Below are 24036 nucleotides of genomic sequence, written 5' to 3'. Positions count from 1 at the left end.
ACAGTGAACACAATTGCATTTTATCGATGGCAATTTTAATGCACAGAGATACCGTGACGAGATCCTGGGGACCATTGTCGTGTCATTCATCTGCTGCCATCACCTTATGTTTCAGCATGATAATGGAACGGCACAATGTGGAGCTCATCCGTTCCCCTACTCTGCGTCTCACAAAGACATGCTGGGTGGAACCAAAAATCTCAAATTTGGACTCATCAGACCAAAGGACAGATTTCCACCAATCTAATGTCCATTGCTCGTGTGTCCGTTACTTGAACTCTGTGAGGTATTTATTTGGGCTGCAATTTTGGAGGCTGGTAACTCTAATGAACTTATCCTCTGCAGCAGAGGTAACTCTGGGTCTTCCTTTCCTGTGGCAGTCCTCATGAGAGACAGTTTCATCATAGCACTTAATGATTTTTGCGACTGCACTTGAAGAAATTTTCAAAGTTCTTCACATTTTCCGCATTGACTGACCATGTCTTAATGTAATGATGGACTGTTGTTTCTCTTTGCTTATTTTGCTTAAATTCCACAAATTAACTTTTAACAAGGCACACCTGTTAATTGAAATGCATTCCAGGTGACAATCTCATTAAGCTGGTTGAGAGAATGCCAAGAGTGTGCAAGGCTGTCATCAAGGCAAAGGGTGGCTACTTTGAAGAATCTCACATGTAAAATATATTTTATTTTGTTTAACACTTTTCTGGTTACTACATGATTCTATATGTGTTATTTCATAGTTTTGATGTCTTCGCTATTAATCTACAATGTAGAAAATAGTAAAAAATACATAAACAACTTTTGACTGGTACTGTACGTAGGGGTAAAAGTGACGAAGCAGTCCAGATAGATAATAAATAGAGCAGCAGCAGTATGTGAAGAGTGTGTGTGTGTGTGTGTGTCTTGTGTGTGTGAGCATATGTAGTGAGTGTATGTGTGTGTTGGAGTGTCAGTGTAGTACGTGTGAGTGTGTGGGTAGAGTCCAGTGAGTGTGCATGTGTCCCAACCACACCCCAAACATTTATCATGGCACCATGGTCCTCAAAACAGACACAGATTGGCAATGACGCCACGGTCTCTACACACCTTCATGAACAAAGCTCTCATCTGAACAGTTGTTAAAGGGGTGATTTCATACAATGTATATGTTCCCCACAAATTAGGGCCACAAGGGAAATACTGTGGTTCCTACCATGTCACAGACATTTCTACCTGTATATTTCCATAATCGGATAACTTCCTCTGAGTTTCTAAAATATTTTGGTGTGGTAATATTTTTTTCCTCTCTCCATGCAGTACTTTTGCTTGCCAAAGGGTGGCGCCAAAATGTATTTGCAAACAAGAATTTGGACCCTTTGGTGCACCCATCTGCAACCTAGCACGACCGGGGAAGACAATAAATACATTATTTAAATTTTTCTCATTAGCGTCATTGCAGAAACACCAGCTGGATCAAAGACAGAAGAGTATGAAGGCTAAAACTGCTTCTCCAATAGAAATCCCCGATCACACTTGTAGGCGATGTCATTGCGACGTCAGCTAGTTAAGCGCATGCGCAGAAATACGCCATCGGGTCTAACGGTTGTCTTGCGCCGAACTGCGCATGTGCACACCGTCACCTCAAAGGCACTCCTTGAATATAAAGGTTTTTTTTACGAAAATTAAATCGTGTCAGTTTGCCTCTTTCATGAGGTTGGAGTAATAACATGTTCAACTACTTAAAACATTGGTTTTAATCTAGGTTGTGCATTTAGATTTCGAGAAAATGAATAATGAAGAATTGTTCACTTCTCTCATTGACTTCACAACCCCCCCCCCCCCCCCCACCTTGAACCCCCCCCCCTCCTCACCCCAACCCCGGCAAGCGTTCCCGGAAGTCTCGCGATGTTGAGTCCTACGGGTTCAGAAGCTCTGTAGCTGGATCCTATCTACATTAAGACTTCCGGTTATTGGATTTTGCCTTCCAAATAAAAGTCACGGTAAAACGCTATGCGGTTGGTACGGAATCTATATTTTTTGCAGCTTTGCGTAGTACATTTCTTAAACATTGAAATGTAATGTTTAATAAAAGTTGTATTGTACTTTTGTTGTATTGCACAAACAAATTGCACTGTACAGGAAAAATTATTGACAATGTGTCCATAAAACCAGGGCCCAGTCTAGTCACTACAAATCAAATGAGTTTGAACAAAAAGGTAGGTCATAAGAAGTGTTGCTGGACTTTTACTATGGTCAAACAGCTTAAAATGGGGTGCCTGGACACTATATGGTACAAATACAGCACTGTACAGGAAAAACGATGACTTGTGCCAATGTAAAAGTAGGATCTGTAGAATCTATATATGTTGTCATCTCATGGGGCTCCGAATAATATGGAGTGTTGCTGGACTTTTCTGTGGTCAAACAGCTTAAAGTGGGTTGCCTGGACACTATGAGGTACAAATATAGCACTGTACTGGAAAAAAAAGATTGATTGTGTGTCCATAAAACCAGTGCCCAGTCTACTCACTAGAATACAAAACAGGTGAGTTTGAAGAAATGGCTGGGTAGGTCATAGGAAGCTTTATGTAGACATTTGAACAGTGAGACACATATCAGCACCACGGACAGCGACACTTTTGATGATAAAGAACATGCTTCTGATTTTTATCCTGATGTAGCCAAGATGTCATATGATGGAGTGTCAGTGGTGCAGCTCAATCAAATCTCAGAATCCCAAGATACAGAAAGTTATGGTAGAGGTTTATCAGATGAGGAAATCTTAAACTCTATGAAAACTGAATCAGATGAGCAGCATTTAACTGGAGAGGTTGAAGTTGAAATAAGCGAGGATACACTGAAATGTGTTTTGGCAGATGAGGCAAATTTTGGAGGGTTTATGCGTACAAATCATAATAATTGTGTGTTTACATTGACTCGTGATGAAGGGGAGAGGGTCCATTCGGAGAGATGAGGTAGGTACGGTACTTCAAAACGTTCTCATGGGTAGGCCTATTTGCATGAAAGATTGAAGAGTCCAATCCTTACTGTGTAGTACATTTTCGATATCATAAAATTTCAGTCACTCAGAAAAGGATATAAAATAAAATCAAGCTCCAGAGAGAGGGCACTTTCTTTGTCATTACATAATAGTGCCTTATATAAGGTGCTCAGGGAATAAAATAGCCAATGCCAACCTCTGATGTTTGGCTGCGCAGAACAGAAGTGTGTGATTGGACGAGATACATAAAGTCTGAACAACACAAATAACTTTTTGGAAATCAAGTCGATGCAATTACTGAAAGAAAAACTTAAACATCGGCACAAATAATCATTTTTCCTGTACAGTGCTATATTTTTTACTATATAGTGTCCAGCGGAGTATGTGAGCGGAGCAGAGCTGGAGCGTAAGGAGAGAGGAGCAGAACACACACAATGTGACTGGAGTGAAGAGCGAGATTCCAAAAGGCTAGCTTCAGCCTTCTCTCCCCGCTCCAGTAGCGCTCCAAGTAGCGCTCACTTCACGATCTCAGGGCATGCCTGGCCTAGCATGCATTTGTAGTCTACGTGTGTGCTGCTATAGCCCCTTGCTTTAGCTACTGTTATGGAGTTCGCAAAATATTTTCATAAAGAAACTGATAAAAGACAAAGGTGCAAAATCAAGGTGACTTACTAAGATGAGGACCAAGAGCAAGAGAGAGAGTGCGGTAATGTAGTGTCCACAACTAAAGAATCATTGTGGAATCTGAAAAGACACATATCCCGAAAGCATGATGGTGTACTTGTTACATACACAAGCTACAATAAAGGAACGAGTTGGGTAGCTAATCAAGTGTGTCATTGTAGCAAAGTATTTATAAACAAAAAAATCAGATCTCTTAAAAATTTCGTTCATTTTTGTTATATTATCTATATAATAGGCCTGGTATATTCTCACTTTCAAGGAGCTTTCCGTTTTGATTGGGTTATTTTGCATTAAAATCTTTAGGCCTACTTATAGAAGAAGACAAAAAAACTGCATCTCTGCCCACCCTGGCAAGAGTGGCCAGAAGGGTGTTTAGCATCCCCAAGGGCTCCGCGAGCGGAGAGGATATTCTCTGCTGCTAGCTTGCTCTCCAGGCACCATCGCATGAGACTGAAACTCGTGTTTCTTAAAAATAAATTTGAGGGCACTGAGCCTCATAAGGCATTTTTGGTTTAATTTGTATTTAATTCTAAGTCACAGCCTATATGGGCAATTTATAGTCTATAATGTTTTAATACAAAGAAATGTTGTTTAAATGGTGAGCGCTTTATGTCCCTACCAGCCTGTTGTCGTACTCGCAAATACTTCACAATGCATTTCTTTGTAGGCTATAGCCTTGAAATAATAGAAATAATATAGCCTAAATAATTAATTTTCGTTCCTTCTTAGGCTCCCTGTCTGACTACTAACCTATTTAGTGTTAATATGCTGTTTAATATGATATGTAGCCTATTCGGAGTGTTTATATGCTGTTTAATATGACATGTAGTCTATTCAGAGTGTTTATATGCTGTTTAATATGACATGTAGCCTATTTGAAATGATGAGCGCTTCTTACATTCACCCTTTCATGTTTATTAAAATACTTTTTATTCAAATCATATGGTAGCTCCAGGTACTCACAAAAATGGATGGGTGTTGGTTAAATTGTGATTTTAATGAATGGAGTGAATTCGGAGCTGCAGTTTTTTTCTTGTGAGTGCAGAGCGATTGTTAGCATTGGATGTGGAACACCATGAGTGATGAGCGGGATTTCCGACCGTTCAACTCTGCTCACATACTCTGGTGTCCAGGCACCTCATTGTAAGCATTCCGTATTATTCAGAGCCCCATGAAATGACACCAAATATAGATTCTACATACCCTACTGAGTACTCCCTATAATACTTTTACTGCAGCACCTAGAATAGTTTATGCTCTATAAGCTAATATGTATTTCAGATACATTGATTTGCATTGGGGACATTTATTTGACCTTAGAACATGTTTTAAAACCCAAATATATATATATTTTTTAATTTAATTTCACCTTTATTTAACCAGGCAGGCTAGTTGAGAACAAGTTCTCATTTACATCTGCGACCTGGCCAAGATAAAGCAAAGCAGTTTGACACTTACAACAACACAGAGTTACACATGGAATAAACAAACATATAGTCAATAATACAGTAGAAAAGGTCTATACGCAGTGTGTGCAAATGAGGTAAAATAAGGGGGGTAAGGCAATAAATAGGCCATGGTGGCAAAGTAATTACAATATAGCAATTAAACACTGGAGTGATAGATGTGCAGAAGATGAATGTGCAAGTAGAGATACTTGGGTGCAAACGAGAAAGTTAAATAAATAAATACAGTATGGGGATGAGGTAGCTGGATGGGCTATTTACGGATGGGCTATTTACAGGTGCAGTGATCTGTGAGCTGCTCTGACAGCTGGTGCTTAAAGTTAGTGAGGGAGATATGAGACTCTAGCTTCAGTGATTTTTGCAGTTCGTTCCAGTCATTGGCAGCAGAGAACTGGAAGGAAAGGCGGCCAAAGGAGGAATTGGCTTTTTGGATGACCAGTGAAATATACCTGCTGGAGCACATGCTACGGGTGGGTGCTGCTATGGTGACCAGTGAGCTGAGATAAGGCGGGGCTTTACCTAGCAAAGACTTGTAGATGACCTGGAGCCAGTGGGTTTGGCGACGAGTATGAAGCGAGGTCCAGCCAACGAGAGCGTACAGGTCGCAGTGGTGGGTAGTATATGTGGCTTTGGTGACAAAACGGATGGCACTGTGATAGACTGCATCCAATTCGTTGAGTAGAGTGTTGGAGGCTATTTTGTAAATGACATCGCCAAAATCAAGGATTGGTTGGATGATCAGTTTTACGAGGGTATGTTTGGCAGCATGAGTGAAGGATGCTTTGTTGCGAAATAGGAAGCCAATTTTAAATTTAATTTTGGATTGGAGATGCTTAATGTGAGTCTGGAAGGAGAGTTTACAGTCTAACCAGACACATAGGTATTTGTAGTTGTCCACATATTCTAAGTCAGAATCGTCCAGAGTAGTGATGCTGGACGGTCGGGCAGGTGCGGGCAGTGATCGGTTGAAGAGCGTGCATTTAGTTTAACTTGCATTTAAGAGCAGTTGGAGGCCACGGAAGGAGAGTTGTATGGCATTGAAGCTCGTCGTTAACACAGTATCCAAAGAAGGGCCAGAAGTATACAGAATGGTGTCGTCTGCGTAGAGGTGGATCAGAGAATCACCAGCAGCAAGAGCGACTTCATTGATGTATACAGAGAAGAGAGTCGGCCCAAGAATTTAACCCTGTGGCACCCCCATAGAGACTGCCAGAGGTCCGGACAACAGGCCCTCCGATTTGACACACTGAACTCTATCAGATAAGTAGTTGGTGTACCAGGCGAGGCAGTCATTTGAGAAACCAAGGCTGTTGAGTCTGCCGATAAGAATGTGGTGATTGACAGAGTCGAAAGCCTTTGCCAGGTTGATGAATACGGCTGCACAGTATTGTCTCTTATCGATGGTGGTTACGATATCGTTTAGGACCTTGAGCGTGGCTGAGGTGCACCCATGACCAGCTCTGATACCAGATTGCATAGCAGAGAAGGTACGGTGGGATTCGAGATGGTCGGTAATCTGTTTGTTAACTTGGCTTTCAAAGACCTTAGAGAGGCAGGGTAGGATAGATATAGGTCTGTAGCAGTTTGGGAATAGAGTGCCTCCCCCTTTGAAGAGGGGGAAGACCGCGGCAGCTTTCCAATCTTTGGAAATCTCAGACGATACAAAAGGGAGGTTGAACAGGCTAGTAATAGGGGTTGCAACAATTTCGGCAGATAATTTTAGAAAGAGGGGGTCCAGATTGTCTAGCCCGGCTGATTTGTAGGGGTCCAGATTTTGCAGCTCTTTCAGAACATCAGCTATCTGGATTTGGGTGAAGGAGAAATGGAGGAGGCTTGGGCGAGTTGCTGTGGGGGGTGCAGGGCTGTTGACCGAGGTAGGGGTAGCCAGGTGGAAAGCATGGCCAGCCGTAGAAAAATGCTTATTGAAATTCTCAATTATAGTGGATTTATCGGTGGTGACATTGTTTCCTAGCCTCAGTGCAGTGGGCAGCTGGGAGGAGATGCTCTTATTCTCCATGGACTTTACAGTCCATGTGTGTCATAATGCGTGTGTCACTTAAATATGGGATTCATATTTTTATATGACATGAATAAATACAAGTTATTGACACTTTTCTACTATTACGTGGAGGACTTTTATTTAAAAAATGTTCGGAATACGTGACCCGGAAGTACTGTTTTAGTGTTGCTGATGAGACGCTGATATTATTCTCTTGACACGTAGCTAAGTTGGCGGAGTCCAGAGTTGAATTGTTCAACGTTGCAGGTAAAACAGTTAGTATTGCTTTGTAAAGGCCATAGTACATTAAAAAAAATATATATTGCTTGATTAAGTATTTTATCGAGGCCCACATTAATTTAGTATGTTCAGTTGTGCTATAAACTAGCTAACGTACCAGCCACTCTGACATTCTGCTCTAAGTCTAAGCTAGGCAGCAGCCAGCTAGTTAACTTTAAATACATTTGCATAGTTAGCTGATAATTAGGTAGCTACCACCGTTTTAGTAAACCATCGAGTTAGCTAGATATCGTTTTAATTTAGCTAACATTGCGCTACATTATTATTGGCTAACGTTAACAGTGACCTAGCTAGCTGACGTCGTTAGCAAACTACCTATCACCTTTTTGTGTTGGTTGGCTAGCTGGTCACTACTTTGGCTAGCAAAATGAGTTAGCTAACTAATGTTACCCAACAATAACTTTACCGTTAGGTACCAAGCCAGGTGCCGAATTGCGTAGTTAAAAAACGAACCATAGCTAGCTATATTTTCATTGAACTCCTGAATAAAGCTAACGTTATCTAAGTCTGACTGGGTACTTTTACACAGGCAGCTCAATTCTGATCTTGTTTTCACTAATTGGCGTTTTGCTCAATCAGTTCAGCTCTGAAAAAGATCTGATGTTTGTCAAAATACCTATTGGTGTAAAAAAGAAAAGAATGGGCTGCCTGTAAATGTATCCTAAAATTGGCAACTAACGTAAATACAGTATTTGCCATTCTAGCAGCAGTAAAGAGTGCAACCACAAACTAAGGCGTTAGTTGCCTGGAAACTAGACATTGAATTACGTTGAATTCTATATCGGGGAGAAATTATCGTTTGAATCAAGAAAGCTACCTCTCATGACGTCTACAAGTCAGAATGTTGAATAAAATTATATTTTCACGTACTTTACTGGTTGTCCGTGCGGATGGTCCTTTTTGTCGGGAGGAATGTGAGACAATATATCCACAGGAAAGTATAATTACATAAACTTTTCAAAGCCTGGTAGTGTGTTCAGATTTCTACACCTGAAACATGCGGGCAGAACAAAATAAACTCGTGCACCAGCTAAGCAAGTCTGCATTTGTCTCGCGCGTGTATTTGAATCTTGTGCCAAGCTTCAGGTGATAGAAATGTAAATGCGCTACCAGCGCTTTAAAACGTTCATTTAATTATACTTTCCTGTGAATATTGTCTCACATTCCTACCCACAAAAGGACCAACCGCACGGACAACCGGTAAAGTAAGTTAAAATATACTTTTATTCAACATTGTGGCTTGTAGAGCATGTGAGAGTAAACTTTCCTGATTCAAACATTCATTTCAGCCCGACGTAGAATTCAATGTAATTCAACTGTGGGTTTCCAGGCGAAGGTGTTGTTTATCAGTATCTTCGCTGCACCGACATTATTAGCTGTTAGCTATCCAGTCAGATAGCTATGTAGCAGCTAGCTAGCTATTATCCCAAATGAAAACGGATTCCTTAGAGTTTGGTATGATTGCACAACATCACTGTCACTGTTCAGTTCTCCAAGATGCTGCGTTTCTAGCTAACGTTTGCCATCTCATTAGGCTAATCTGATTTAACTAGTTACTTGAAAGGACGAGGGGCAGGAATAAGTACAAGACACACAAGAACTTCCCAGATACCTTTGCCATCTATTGAATACTGTTGACAATTTTCTCCTCCAGCCTTTACTATTCTTAGTGAACCATTTGTTTTTTGCAGACGGTCAGAAATGTCAGGGTCAGGGTTTGACAACCTCAACACAGATTTCTACCAGTCCAGCTACAGTGTAGATGACCACGGGCAACCTGCTGGATATGGCTACAGTAACACAGAAGATCCCTACAAACAGTAAGTTTTGTCAACCTGTTAACAGTGCATTAATCATGACGTGCTTTGAGAGGCAAGTTAAGGACAGTATGTATCACTTCCACCTTTTTTAAATTTATTGTATCTTTATTTAACTAGGCAAGTCAGTTAAGAACAAATTCTTATTTTCAACGACAGCCTAGGAACAGTGGGTTAACTGCCTTGTTCAGGGGCAGAACAACAGATTTAACCGACATGGATGACGCAATCACCATTGCACTTCACACTTCCCTATCCCACCTGGATAAGAGGAACACCTTTGTAAGAATGCTGTTTGACTTCAGCTCAGCCTTCAACACCATGGTGCCCTCCAAGCTCGTTACTAAGCTCAGGGCCCTGGGTCTGAACCCCTCCCTGTGCAACTTGCAGACCTGCCAACATGCCCGCATTTTGCGTACCAACTACGCAATTCTGTTCATGTACGAGATCCGAGTTAAAAGTACGCAGAAATGAATAGGGCCTGATTATTTATATAAATATGTATTTACATTTGAATGAAAAATATATCTAACATCCCGATTCTCGAGCTGCAACATGCAGACATGTACGGAGTTTGTGTCAACGGACATGGAGATTAATACATCATTATTCGACGTAGCTACCCCGTGTCTGCCCCTCCTGTTTTTTGTGATGCTGAGTTTTCCGACACAGCTATACGTAAACACATGGACAAATCACTTATCGACTCCGTGTGTTGTGGAAATGTAAACGTTAAATGTTTCAAGCAAACATTAGATGGACATTCAGTGGGCTCAAATGCCAGCAGTTCACTCGCATTTGCTAGTGAAAAAAATAAAATGCAAATACGAAAAATAACTGGTTGAATTTGTGCGAGTTTGATACATTTATTTCTGCGTCCCATTAGTTGTATTTTCCACATAACATTACGAGGATCACGCAACCTGATAGACTGTAACTAATTATGATCCACGTCACAAAAAGCATAACAAAGTAAAATAAATATAAATATCTTGGCATTAAATGGAGTGGGGAGTTTAGAAGACTCTGTGATGAAGAATGAATGAGTGTCAGGTATTAGCTAAAGAGGCAATGCTTCTAAGATTTTAGATTTTATCAATTTCGAAAATCTGAAATGATATATGAGCTGCAAAGAAATCCAATAGGCACCTTTACATCGGCTGAAACACCGGACTCTTCTAGCGAACAGCAGTCAGATTCCCTTTGAGGTAGCCTACTTAAGCTTTGTGTAACCAGTTTGCGGTCTGTGTCGATGCAATTTTTTGTTTTTATGTTTTCAAAATTATTTTGCTTTTAGTGTTGATTTAGGAGCCGTGTCTAAAAAGCCAATACTTGTGAGCTGGCCCTGTGAGAGGTGACATGCGTTCTTCTACTATAGAGACTAAACTTGGGGGCATGTGCTAAGAAAAACGTTATAGATAATTATCTCCATTCTACACTGAACATGTAATGGTATAAACATACAATCTGTGCTAATTCCACAAAACATATATTTTATATGTTCTGTACTTATCAGTATGAATATTTTATTTGTTTTGTAAATACCTTTTCAAAGGACTGAACTGAACCAGGTGTGATCCATAATGTTTAAGCACATGAATATCCAATTTCCAGCTCGCGTCTGGTACTCTAAAAAGTTGGACAAGGTTGGCAGGCCTGGACTTCCTGATGGGCCGACCTCAAGTGGTGAAGGTAGGCAACAACACCTCTGCCACGCTGATCCTCAACAGGGGGGCCCCACAGGTGTGCGTGCTCAGCCCCTCGTGCTCAGTCCCTCCTATACTCCCTGTTCACCCATAAGTGTGTGGCCTCGCATGTCTTCAACATAATCATCAAGTTTGCTGATGACCAAACAGTGGTAGGCCTGTTTACTAAAGCTGAAGAACATACGCACATCAAGGTGCTGGAGTTGTAGGCAAACTCATGGAAAACAGAAAGGAAAACGCTGCACACTGCTGCTCATGCTCCCAGGTTATGTTTATTTATAACAACGATTTGACACTTGGGTCTTCTTCAGGCATCCATATCCCAGGTGGGGGTGGAAGGTCATTCATATATATATATATATATATATATTAGGGGCAGTACTCAGTGACATCACTTCCTGAAACGAGGTATTACCAACCACAATGAGACAACCTACAGTGAGGAGGAGAGCACTGAGACAGAAGTGGTACAAGGAAAATAACCTCTCCCTCAACTTCAACAAAACAAAGGAGCTAATCGTAGACTACATGAGACTGCACAGCAGAGAGCATGCCCCCAACCATATTGACGGGGACGCAGTGGAGAGGGTCAAAAGCTTCAAGTTCCTCTGCGTGCATCAAAGCTGGGACCGAGAGACTGATAAACAGCTTGTATCGCCAGGCCATCAGACTGTTAAACAGTCACCACTAGCCGGCCCCCGCCCAGTACCCTGCCCTGAACCGTAGTCACTGTTACTAGTCTGCTACCACCCGGTACTCTACCCTGCACCTTAAAGACTGCTACCCTATGTACATAGTCATTGAACACTGGTCACTTTAATAATGTTTACGTACTGTTTTACCCACTTTGTGTATATACTGTATGGGGGAGAAAGAAAAAATATTTACTATTATTTGTATTATTTCTATATGATATATATATATATATATATATATAGATATCATATAGAAATTATTGTAAATATATTTTCTTTCTCCCCCATACAGTATATACACAAAGTGGGTAAAACAGTACACACACACACTCCGGCCGCCCCAGTCAGACTATTCTCTCTGCTGCCGCACGGCAAGCGGTGCCGGAGCGCCAAGTCTGGGTTCATATATGATATAGCCGTTCAGGAGTCCTATGGCTTGAGGGTAGAAGCCGTTCAGACGCCACCTGGACCCAGACTTGGCGCTCCGGCACCGCTTGCCGTGCGGCAGCAGAGAGAATAGTCTTTGACTGGGGCGGCCGGAGTGTGTGTGTATATACATGCATACATACTCACTGTTTTCTGAAAGTATTCAGACCCCTTGACTTTCTCCACATTTTGTTACGTTAGAGCCTTATTCTAAAATTGATTAAATCATTTTTTCCTCATCAATCTACACACAATACCCCATAATGACAAAGCAAAAACATGTTTTCAGAATATTTTGTACCCGTCAAAAGTTTGGACACATTCATTCAAGGGTTATTCTTTATTTTTACTCTCTTCCACATTGTGGAATAATAGTGAAGACCTCAAACTATGAAATAACACACATGGAATCATGTAGTAACCCAAAAAGTGTTAAACAAATTCTTCAAAGTAGCCACACTTTGCCTTGATGACAACTTTGCACACGCTTGGAATTTTCTCAACCAGCTTCCTGAGGTAGTCACCTGGAATGCATTTAAATTAACAGGTGTGCCTTGTTAAATTCATTTGTGGATTTTCTTTACTTAATGCACTTGAGCCAATCAGTTGTGTTGTGACAAGTTAAGGGTCCCCAAGATAGCCCTATTTGGTAAAATAGCAAGAACACCTCAAATAAGCAAAGAGATACGACAGTCCATTACTTTAAGACATGGTCAGTCAATGAGGAAAATTAAGGAATTTGAAAGTCTCTTCAAGTGCAGTTGCAAAAACCATCAAGCGCTGTGATGAAACTGGCTCTCATGAGGACCGCCACAGGAAAGGAAGACCCGGAGTTACCTCTGCTGCAGAGGATAAGTTCATTAGAATTACCAGCCTCAGATTGCAGTTCAAGTAACAGACACATCTCAACATCAACTGTTCAGAGGAGAATGCGTGAATAGGCCTTCATGATCGAATTGCTGCAAAGAAACCTCTACTAAAGGACACCAATAAGAAGAGCCTTGCTTTGGCCATGAAACACGAGAAATGGACATCAGACCAGTGGAAACATGTCCTTTGGTCTGATGAGTCCAAATGTGCTATTTTTGGTTCCAACCGCTGTGTCTTTGTGAGACGCAGAGCAGGTGAACAGATGCTCGACGTATGTGTGGTTCCCACCGTGAAGCATGGAGGAGATTTTTTTTTTTTTTTTTTTTTTTAAGTGATTTAGCTGACGCTCTTATCCAGAGCGACTTACAAATTGGAAAGTTCATACATATTCATCCTGGTCCCCCCGTGGGGAATGAACCCACAACCCTGGCGTTGATGGTGATGGTGTGGGGGTTGCTCTGCTAATGACAGTCAGTGATGTATTTAGAATTCAAGGCAGACTTAACCAGCATGGCTACCACAGTATTCTGCAGCCATGTCCCATCTGGTTTGCGCTTAGTCCCACTATCATTGGTTGTTCAATAGGACAATGACCCAGGCTGTGTAAGGGCAATTTGACCAAGAAGGAGAGTGATGGAATGCTGCATCAGATGACCTGACCTCCACAATCACCCGACCTCAACCCAACTGAGATGGTTTGGGATGAGTTGGACCGCAGAGTGAAGGAAAAGCAGCCAACAAGTGCTCAGCATATGTGGGAACTCAGTTGGAAAAGCATTCCACGTGAAGCTGGTTGAGAGAATGCAATGTGTGCAAAGCGTTCAAGGCAAAGGGTGGCTTCTTTGAAGAATCTCAAATATAAAATAGATTTTGATTTGTTTAAAACTTTTTTGGGGTTACTACATATTTTGTCTTTATTATTCTACAATGTAGAAAATAGTAAAAATAAAACCTTGAACGAGTAGTTGTCCAAATGTTTGACTGGTACTGTATATCTATACACACACACCGTGGCCATTTTATTAGGTACCACCCTGTTTAAGAAAATAGTTCGCTCCGACAGACAGTGAGTCACGTGGCAGTGGCTTGCTATTTAAAGCAGACATCGAGGCAATCAGTTACTGTTTGATTGAATGTTATATTGGGCAAAAAAAGTTACCTAAGCAACTTTGAGTGTGGTATGATTGTCAGTGCCAGGTGTGCCAGTTTCAGTATCTCAAACGTCCGGCCTCCTGGGCTTTGCATGTATGACGGTGTCTAGGGTTTACTGAAAATTATGGTGCAAAAAAAAACAGTAGTCCTTTGGGCGAAAACAGCTCGTTGATGAGAGGTCGAAGGAGAATGGCAAGAATCGTGCAAACTAACAGGCCACAAATGGGCAAATAACAGCGCAGTACAACAGTGGTGTGCAGAACGGCATCTCGGACCGCACAACTTGTCACCACACCGGTTTTCTTTCCTATCAGCTAGAAACAAGAAGCCGCTCCAGTGGGCACATGATCACCAACACTGGACAATTGAGTGGAAAAACAACGCCTGGTTCGACGAATCCCGTCATGCTGATGGCAGTCAGGATTTGGCGTAAGAGGCATGAGTCCATGGGCCCATCCTGCCTGGTGTCAGCGGTACAGGCTGGTGGCGGTGGGGTGATGGTTTGGGAAATGTTTTCCTGGCACACGTTAGGTCTCTTGATACCAATTGAGCAATGTTTCCATGCCCCGAAGAAATCAGGCTGGCCTGGAAGCAATTGGGCTTAATTTATTTGACTTTGTGTGTTTTGTATTGCTAGGTATTATTACTACACTGTTGGCGCTAAAAACGCTGGAGTATCGCTGCACCTGAGAACATCTGCAAATCTGTGTATGCAACCAATAAACGTTGATTTGATCAGTCACTTCTCTAACTCACTGTGATCTGAGAATAGCTACACATTAGAAAAGCCTGTCAACAATTTGAAAAAGAATACAGTTTTTCCTCCAATTTCTCGCAAGGGACAGTTTTGTTAGTTCTGTTCCTTACTAGCTTGAGACGTGACATGTTTGTGTTTAATAAAGCCATGGAGGGGTTCTGAGAAGTGTTCCTATGTGTCACCCCAGGGGTCAATATGGTCAGTATGACTACTCCCAGCCAATGGGATACGCAGCCCCAGGGATGATGCAACCTCAGCAGCCCTACACCGGCCAGATCTACCAGCCCACACCGGCCTTCACACCTTCCCCCACACAGTCCATGTACGGCAGCAGCTTTGACGACGAGCCCCCGCTGCTGGAGGGTAAGGATAACCCGTTGGTGAGACTCCACAGGGGAAAGGGGTGGTAAAGAATGCTTTATCCCAAATCAAGCCCTTTCATCCACCTCCCTAGGCACCTTTGTTGATCTGAGAGGATTGGCTAGTTTTAAGCAATATGGCACAAATTCCACTTGATCTATCAGAAGCCAAGTGGAGCTTTTCGATTGGATCCTAAACTCTCAGACATATGCAAGAGCATGGGGGCTTCATACTTGGGATTGATTGGGGGAATGAAAGACTGGAATTTCCTCAAGGTGAACGAGTGGGCAGAGGTCAGGGGTAGAGGTAGACCGATTATGATTTTAACGCCGATTCCGATTATTGGAGTTTTAAAAAGCCGATACTGATTTAATCGGATTATATTTTATTTATTTATATATTTGTAATAATGACAATTGCAACAATACTGAATGATCACTTTTATTTTAACTTAATATAATAAATAAATAAAATCTATTTAGTCTCAAATAAATAATGGAAAAATTTCAGTTTGGTTTAAATAATGCAGAAACAATGTTGGGAGAAGAAAGTAAGTGCAATATGTGCCATAAAAAAATAAAAAGTAAACATTTTAAATTCCTTGCTTGGAACATGAGAACATCTGAAAGCTGGTGGTTCAATATTCCCAGTTAAGAAGTTTTAGGTTGTAGTTATTGGAATTATGACGTGTCGACTATTTCTCTCTACCATTTGTATTTCATATACCTTTTGATGTTCTTATAGGCACTTTAGTATTTCCAGCCTAATCTCGGGAATTGATAGGCTTGAAGTCATAAACAGAGCTGTGCTTCAAGCATTGCTAAGAGCTGCTGGCAAACGCAATAAAGTTTGAATGAATGCTTACCAGCATGCTGCTGCCTACCACAGCTCAGTCAGACTGCTCTATCAAATCATAGACTTAATTATAATAAACACACAGAAATACGAGCCTTTGGTCATTAATATGGTCAAATCCGGAAACTATAATTTCGAAAACAAAATGTTTATTCTTTTACTGAAATACAGTCTAAATATTTCTGTTACATTGCACAACCTTCAATGTTATGTCATAATTACGTAAAATTCTGGCAAATTAGTTCGAAACGACCCAAGTAAATTGTTGCATATACCCTGACTGCTTGCACTGAACGCAAGAGAAGTGACACAATTTTCCTAGTTATTATTGCCTGCTAACATGAATTTCTTAACTGAACATGCAGGTTTAAAAATATATACTTCTGTGTATTGATTTTAAACAAGACATTGATTTTTATGGTTAGGTACATTTGTGCAAAGATTGCTTTTTTTCGGCAATGCACTTTTGTTAAATCATCACCCGTTTGGTGAAGTTGAAGAAGGCTGTGATTCGATGATAAATTAACAGGCACCGCAATTGATTATATGCAACGCAGGACAAGCTAGTTAAACTAGTAATATCATCAACCATGTGTAGTTAACTAGTGATTGTTAACTTATAAAAAACATTAATGTTAACTTAAAGAAAACATTCAATCTTAAGTTCAATGCTAGCAAGCAACTTACCTTGTGGATGCAAGGAGCCAATGTCCTTTTGACGCTGCACTTGCGTAACAGGTGGTCAGCCTGCCACGCAGTTTCCCCGTGGATTGCAATGTAATCGGCCATAATTGGCGTCCAAAAAGGCCGATTACGAAAACTTGAAATCAGCCCAAAATTAATCGGTCGACCTCTAGTCAGGGTAGCGCTATGATGGGTTTCAGATGTCTTCAAATCAAATGTTATGTCACATGCTTCGTAAACAACCAGTCACTAACAGTGAAATGCTTACTTACTGGCCCTTCCCAACAACGCAGAGAAAAATATACAAATAAGTAGGAATAAATACACAGAGTAATGATAACCTGGCTATATACACGGGTACCGAGTCGATGTGAAGGGGTATGAGGTAATTGAGGTAGATGGTACATCAATCAATCAAGTTTATTTTATATAGCCCTTCGTACATCAGCAAATATCTCGAAGTGCTGTACAGAAACCCAGCCTAAAACCCCAAACAGCAAGCAATGCAGGTGTAGAAGCACGGTGGCTAGGAAAAACTCCCTAGAGTTTTACATATAGTTAGGTGTAAGTTGACTAGGCAACAGGATAGATAATGAACAGTAGCAGCAGCATATGTGATGAGTTTGTACAAAAAGGGTCTATGCAGGTAGTCTGGGTAGCTATTTGGTTAACTATTTAGCCGTCTCATGGCTTAGGATAGAAGCTGTTCAGGGTCCTGTTGGTTCCAGACTTGGCGCATCGATACTGCTTGCTGTGCAGTAGCAGAGAGAACGGTACATGACTTGGGTGGCAGGGGTCTATGAAATTTTTTAGGGCATTCCTCTGGAGCTCGGCCCCAGTGATGTACTGGGACGTAGTGTCTTGCAGTCAGCTGCCAAGCAGTTGCCATACTAGGCAGTGATGCAGCCAGTCAAGATGATCTCAATGGTGCAGCTGTAGAACTTTTAGATCTTTAGTGAGATCTGTTCTATAACCATGTTGCGTTCCCCCTGAGACGGGAAAGTCTAAGTCAGTTGCCCAGTTATCCTGCTGTGTGCACTAAATGGGTCTGCAGTCAGGGAGGAGTCACCAGGGCCATCCTGCTAGGGAGGAGTCACCAGGGCCACCCTGCTAGGGAGGAGTCACCAGGGCCACCCTGCTAGGGAGGAGTCACCAGGGCCACCCTGCTAGGGAGGAGTCACCAGGGCCACCCTGCTAGGGAGGAGTCACCAGGGCCACCCTGCTAGGGAGGAGTCACCAGGGCCACCCTGCTAGGGAGGAGTCACCAGGGCCACCCTGCTAGGGAGGAGTCACCAGGGCCACCCTGCTAGGGAGGAGTCACCAGGGCCACCCTGCTAGGGAGGAGTCACCAGGGCCACCCTGCTAGGGAGGAGTCACCAGGGCCACCCTGCTAGGGAGGAGTCACCAGGGCCACCCTGCTAGGGAGGAGTCACCAGGGCCACCCTGCTAGGGAGGAGTCACCAGGGCCACCCTGCTAGGGAGGAGTCACCAGGGCCACCCTGCTAGGGAGGAGTCACCAGGGCCACCCTGCTAGGGAGGAGTCACCAGGGCCACCCTGCTAGGGAGGAGTCACCAGGGCCACCCTGCTAGGGAGGAGTCACCAGGGCCACCCTGCTAGGGAGGAGTCACCAGGGCCACCCTGCTAGGGAGGAGTCACCAGGGCCACCCTGCTAGGGAGGAGTCACCAGGGCCACCCTGCTAGGGAGGAGTCACCAGGGCCACCCTGCTAGGGAGGAGTCACCAGGGCCACCCTGCTAGGGAGGAGTCACCAGGGCCACCCTGCTAGGGAGGAGTCACCAGGGCCACCCTGCTAGGGAGGAGTCACCAGGGCCACCCTGCTAGGGAGGAGTCACCAGGGCCACCCTGCTAGGGAGGAGTCACCAGGGCCACCCTGCTAGGGAGGAGTCCCCAGGGCCACCCTGCTAGGGAGGAGTCCCCAGGGCCACCCTGCTAGGGAGGAGTCCCCAGGGCCACCCTGCTAGGGAGGAGTCCCCAGGGCCACCCTGCTAGGGAGGAGTCCCCAGGGCCACCCTGCTAGGGAGGAGCCCCCAGGGCCACCCTGCTAGGGAGGAGCCCCCAGGGCCACCCTGCTAGGGAGGAGTCCCCAGGGCCACCCTGCTAGGGAGGAGTCCCCAGGGCCACCCTGCTAGGGAGGAGTCCCCAGGGCCACCCTGCTAGGGAGGAGCCCCCAGGGCCACCCTGCTAGGGAGGAGCTCCCAGGGCCATCCTGCTAGGGAGGAGCTTATTTTGGAGTTAGGCATACATCTTCCACTCCACTCATCTGATACAGTGGTGTCATAGTGAGACACGTGTTCTCGTCATAAATACTTTTTTCTTGGCTTGTAATCTCAAATGTAAAACGTGTATTTCATTCTAGGAGGTATATAGATTTTTAAAGACTATTATAGACTAGATTTAGACTATTGTATGAATGAGTTGTCCCTCTCACCCAACCCTTTGTCTTATATCTGACATTGTTTTAATATCCTTTCATGGGTATGCCTCATAGAATTAGGCATAAACTTTGACCACATCTGGCAGAAGACCCTGACGGTGCTCCACCCCATGAAGGCAGCAGACGGTAACATTATGAACGAGACTGACCTGGCTGGACCCATGGTGTTCTGTCTGGCCTTCGGAGCCACCTTACTTCTAGTAAGAACTGTTCTATTGATGCAGTACAGCACTTGAACACTTACATGGTATCAGTATGTATTTGAAATTTGACCTTGTGCTATAACATTGTTTGTACTGGGAAGAGATGACTATGTAAAAGAGGATGGCTGATGAGTTGTCTATGTTCCTGTCAATGCTACAGACAGGAAAGATCCAGTTTGGCTATGTGTACGGCATCAGTGCCATCGGCTGCCTGGGGATGTACTGCCTCCTCAACTTAATGAGCATGACCGGAGTGTCGTTTGGCTGTGTCGCCAGCGTACTGGGCTACTGCCTGCTACCCATGATCCTCCTTGCCAGCTTCGGAGTCATCTTGTCTTTACAGTAAGTACAAACATGGGCCTGAGAAGAGGTTAGCTCAATATGGTACGGTCCTGTGTCACTACAATAGAGCGTACCTGTGTATTGTACGTGTCAGGTGGTGCACAACAATTTTATATATCAGCCTTTGACTTTTGATGCTCTATTTGTTTGTTTATGGAGTATTAAAGTGCAATTATCTTAATCAAACCAAACCAGTGTTTGCCCTATGATATTTTTTTTCTGCAATGGTAGTGGGTTTGGTGGTCCGGGTGCATGCCAACATTTTACTAACTGATCTAACTTTATTTACCTTTTTCAGAGGCATGTTTGGAATAATCATCGCAGCCACGATAATTGGCTGGTGCAGTTTCTCTGCTTCCAAGATCTTCATCTCGGCCCTGGCCATGGACGGACAGCAGCTTCTGGTGGCGTACCCCTGTGCCCTCCTCTACGGGGTCTTCGCCCTTATCTCTGTCTTCTAAAGAGTGTGTCTCTCTACACCAGGGTTCCTCCGAACTCGGCTCTGGTGCACATTTCCTTTTTTTGCCCTAGTACTACATAGGTGTTTTGAATAACCAACTCTTCAAGCTTTGATTGAGTCAGTTGTGTAGTGATAAGTCCAAAACCAAAATGTGCACCCAGGTGGGGGACAGAGTTGGGGAAACCCTGGTATAGAACAGTGTTTTCCAACTCCTATCCTCGTGTACCTCCAACAGTACACATTCTTCCTGTAGCCAGTACACATTCTTCCTGTCAACTAATCAAGCCCTCATTGAGTTGAATCAGATCAGTTTGTCTGGAGCTACAACAAAAAACAATTATGCTATTGGAGGTACTGGAGGACTGGGAAACACCCTGCAAACGGACCAACAAACCCAACTAACTTTAGGGCCTGTCAGAGGCCCTTCTGTGCTGCACCCCCATCGCAGTGGTGTGGCCAGCTACCCTGTCTGTTGCATTCCATTTTTACACCCGCCTACAGGGGTCCACGCAAACGTATAAATTCCAAACCCCTTCTATTCAGGACTAAGGACCCATCCACCGACCATCACAGAATCTTCTATTTCATGTAAAACTTCTTTATTCTGTATGTTTGTTTCTTAGATTTATTAGAGCCTCGAGGCCTTCAGAAAATGGTTTGCACAAGTATTTTCAATGTTATTCAACTGAAGCAGGAGAGTTGAAATAGAGCAGTTAGTTAATTCTGTCTTCTATATCAACAGCCCTCTCGTGCATACATGCACATCTGGGTACTCTGAGGTCAACTTGCATCTCGGAAGAGGACATGTCTTACCAAGCTGAAATCGTTTTAAATTGCTGAAACACCAAAGCTCTGTGCCCTTCCCCGCTATATTTCCCAGCCCTCTCAGGTTGGCCCCAGCGCATGGCCTAACCGAGAGCCTCCTTAGCTAACTGCATGTGGTCAAGGGTGTGTTAGTTATGCAGCTTGTGTGATTGTAAACTTGGGTCAGTCAGTGCCTGCGTAATGACAGCTGCACATGCAGACTCACAGAATTTATGTCCAAAAATAAGAATAGAAGTGTTGGTTTTTCATTTTCTCTATTGACCAGTGGGAATCAGCTAATGTGCGCCTCATGACCTAGTTTTTGTTCATATTTACCAGCACGTTTATTTTTATTGTAAAATGATAGTTTGTTGATCACATTAAAGCTGAAATATGTAACTTTTTGGGCGACCCGACCAAATTCACATAGAAATGTGAGTTATAGCTCTGTCATTCTCATTTGAAAGCAAGTCTAAGAAGCAGGTAGACATGTTCTTTGTACGCTATTTCTATGCTTTCCTTTAGTTTAATTTTTGCATATTTTACTTTCGATTTTGTACACAAGCTGGAAATATAATAGTTTTGGTTATGGAAAATATATTTCAAAGCTGTATAGATGGTACAATGATTATCTACACTATACTTGCTTGTATAACTGAAATTAGGAGAACTATTAGTAACCAGGAAATGGCGGCATGATTTCTGCATAGTGCATCTTTAACTGCACTGTGTAATGATATTGTACTACAGGTTGTCAAACCACACACGAAGTAGCTCATATATCCTGAGTTTTGTCTCCTACACCTTAACTTAAATCATCCTTTTCATGCAGTTGATCAGTTTTCTATTGTTTTCAACCTGTAGGTCAGGGCTCTCCCAACCTTGTTCCTGGAGAGCTACCATCCTGTAGGTTTTCATTCCAACCCTGTTCCTGGAGAGCTACAGTCCTGTTGGTTTTAACTTCAACCCTACTCTAGCGCACCTTATTTTAATAGTTAGCTGGTTGATAAACTGAACCAGGTTAGTTACAACTAGGGTGGAGTGACAATCTCCAAGAGGGTAGTTCTCCAGGAACAGGGTAGGAGACCGCCCTGCTGTAGGCTATGCGTTGAGTTTTTTTTTGCTTCAGGTTGAAAGTTTCGGTCTTGCCATTCACTTTGTCTGGACTGATATTAAAATGTGGTTTTGGAATTTTGGTTTTACACACAGGTGTCATCTGAGAGGCTGTTAATGAGCACAGGGTTTTAAGGTCATTGTTTTTTTCCTCGGTTCTCCTATAGATTTGTTTTTGTGCTAAACCTGAGCTCCTCAAATGGATGCCTTTTTATATTTTTGCCGTCTTAAAGCATAATGCGGAAATTAAAATGGAGTGCTTTTCTATTTCAACAAACTTTAAGGGGATACTGCATTTTAAACAACCCGGAGTAAATACAGTAAGTAGCCTTTCACGAGCTAGCTGGAACGGCTCATAGGAGCAGATCTCCTGAGGTATACCCCCCCTGGACAGGATGCTAGTCTATCGTAGGGCCTTACCCAAAGTCTATCTCCTTAATGCTGAGTGCCAGGCAGCGACGCATCGTGTCCCGTTCTTAGGCTCTTTGTATGATGCGGCCGGGGATCAAACTCCCAACCTTTCAATCTCAGGGCGGACACAAGGCCACTGAGCAATTACAGTGCTGCTCTTATATGGCCAAGTATTTATATACTGTATCATTTGTTTTGTACATCAAAGTCAATGTTGTGCTTTTGTCATGTGGAAATTCTTTATAGATGGGCGTCGTGCTTGGGTGGTTTTATCGGCCACTATCTAAATAAAATATCTGTCATGTCAGTGTTAGTCCGTTGCATCATTTTTACATACACTTGATGTGGCGTCCCGTCCGGAGTCCATTTTAGTATTTCTCATGCTTTGTCTAAAACATTTTAAGGTTTGATATTTCTGGAATTCATCTTGTAATGACTGGGTGTTGGAACCAAAACCACCCTCACTCTGAGTCTACTGTATAACGTTATCAGAAATATAATTTGTAGAAATACAACCTATTATCATTGAGTTCAGTTTTACATAAGCTACCCAGGAAAAGTTTAAAGTTAGCTGATATAAATATGTAGCGTCAGAACCAAAGTTCGTGAGATTAGTATTTGCTAATCTTAGGTAATATTAATATATTAACCATTACTGAGACTCACTTAAGACAGCACTTTTGATGATACAGCAGTAGGGAAACAAGGATATAACATCTACAGAAAAGACAGGAATGTCTACGGGGGAGGTGTTGCGGTATATATTCAGAGCCATATTCCTGTAAAGCTCAGAGGTTCTCATGACAATTGAAGTAGAAGTGCTGTGGTTGCAGGTTCACCTGCCTCATCTGAAGTCTCTTTTAGGGTGCTGCTATAGGCCACCAAGTGCTAACTGTCAGTATCTGGAGAATATGTGTGGGATGTTAGATAAGGTCTCTGATACTTTATTTTCTTGGTGACCAGAACATTGACTGGTTATCTAGATGTCCTTTAAAGAGGAAGCTTCTTACTGTGACTAAGGCCTGTAACATGATCCAGGTTATCACCGAGTGTATGCTGATAGTTTGTGACACTTGTATTGATCATATCTTCACTAATGCTGCAGAGGTTTACTCCAAATAAATATCAGTTCGCATTGGCTGTTGTGACTATACTATTGTGGTAATAGATTGTATATTACTGTTTTATATAATTATATCCTTTTAGTATGAATAGATTGTTTTTATATATCCTTAGAGATTGAAAGTAGTGTTAGGTTCAAGCTCTTTGTGTATGAGAAGTCAAATGATTTAGTGGACTAGGAATGTGTACTCCCAATAACTCCAGGCCTCTCCTGACTGATAAGAAGTCCTGTGGTGAGCACAGAGAAATCCTGGGTGATGGAAAAGTATTGAAGTACATCTTTGAGGAAGGGAGGGGGTGAGAGCTAAGGGTATAAATGGACACCACTGTACTGAATGTACAGTTGAAGTCAGAAGTTTACATACTTAGGTT

General features: G+C 42.7%; 1 protein-coding gene across 2 annotated transcripts; it reads left to right on the top strand.

The window, feature by feature from the left end:
* The first annotated feature begins 7307 nt into the window (after positions 1-7307).
* LOC139537785 (protein YIPF5) lies at positions 7308-22849 on the top strand. 2 transcript variants are annotated; one of them, XM_071339562.1, is made up of 6 exons: positions 7308-7399; positions 9124-9252; positions 15043-15218; positions 19264-19409; positions 19573-19754; positions 20053-22849. In XM_071339562.1, exons 2-6 carry the CDS (start codon positions 9134-9136, stop codon positions 20213-20215), a joined length of 786 nt encoding a protein of 261 aa, XP_071195663.1. In that variant the 5' UTR covers positions 7308-7399; positions 9124-9133; the 3' UTR covers positions 20216-22849. The 2 variants fall into 2 exon arrangements, with proteins under 2 accessions (XP_071195663.1, XP_071195665.1); XM_071339564.1 differs by lacking the exon at positions 7308-7399 and adding an exon at positions 10864-10941 and having other exon boundaries at positions 9129-9252.
* Positions 22850-24036: the final 1187 nt, after the last annotated feature.

The sequence above is a fragment of the Salvelinus alpinus genome, chromosome 13, assembly GCF_045679555.1.
Source record: "Salvelinus alpinus chromosome 13, SLU_Salpinus.1, whole genome shotgun sequence".
NCBI classification, from domain to species: Eukaryota; Metazoa; Chordata; class Actinopteri; order Salmoniformes; family Salmonidae; genus Salvelinus; species Salvelinus alpinus.
Note: the sequence above shows the minus strand (reverse complement) of the source record. Positions and strands in the feature narration are given on the sequence as shown.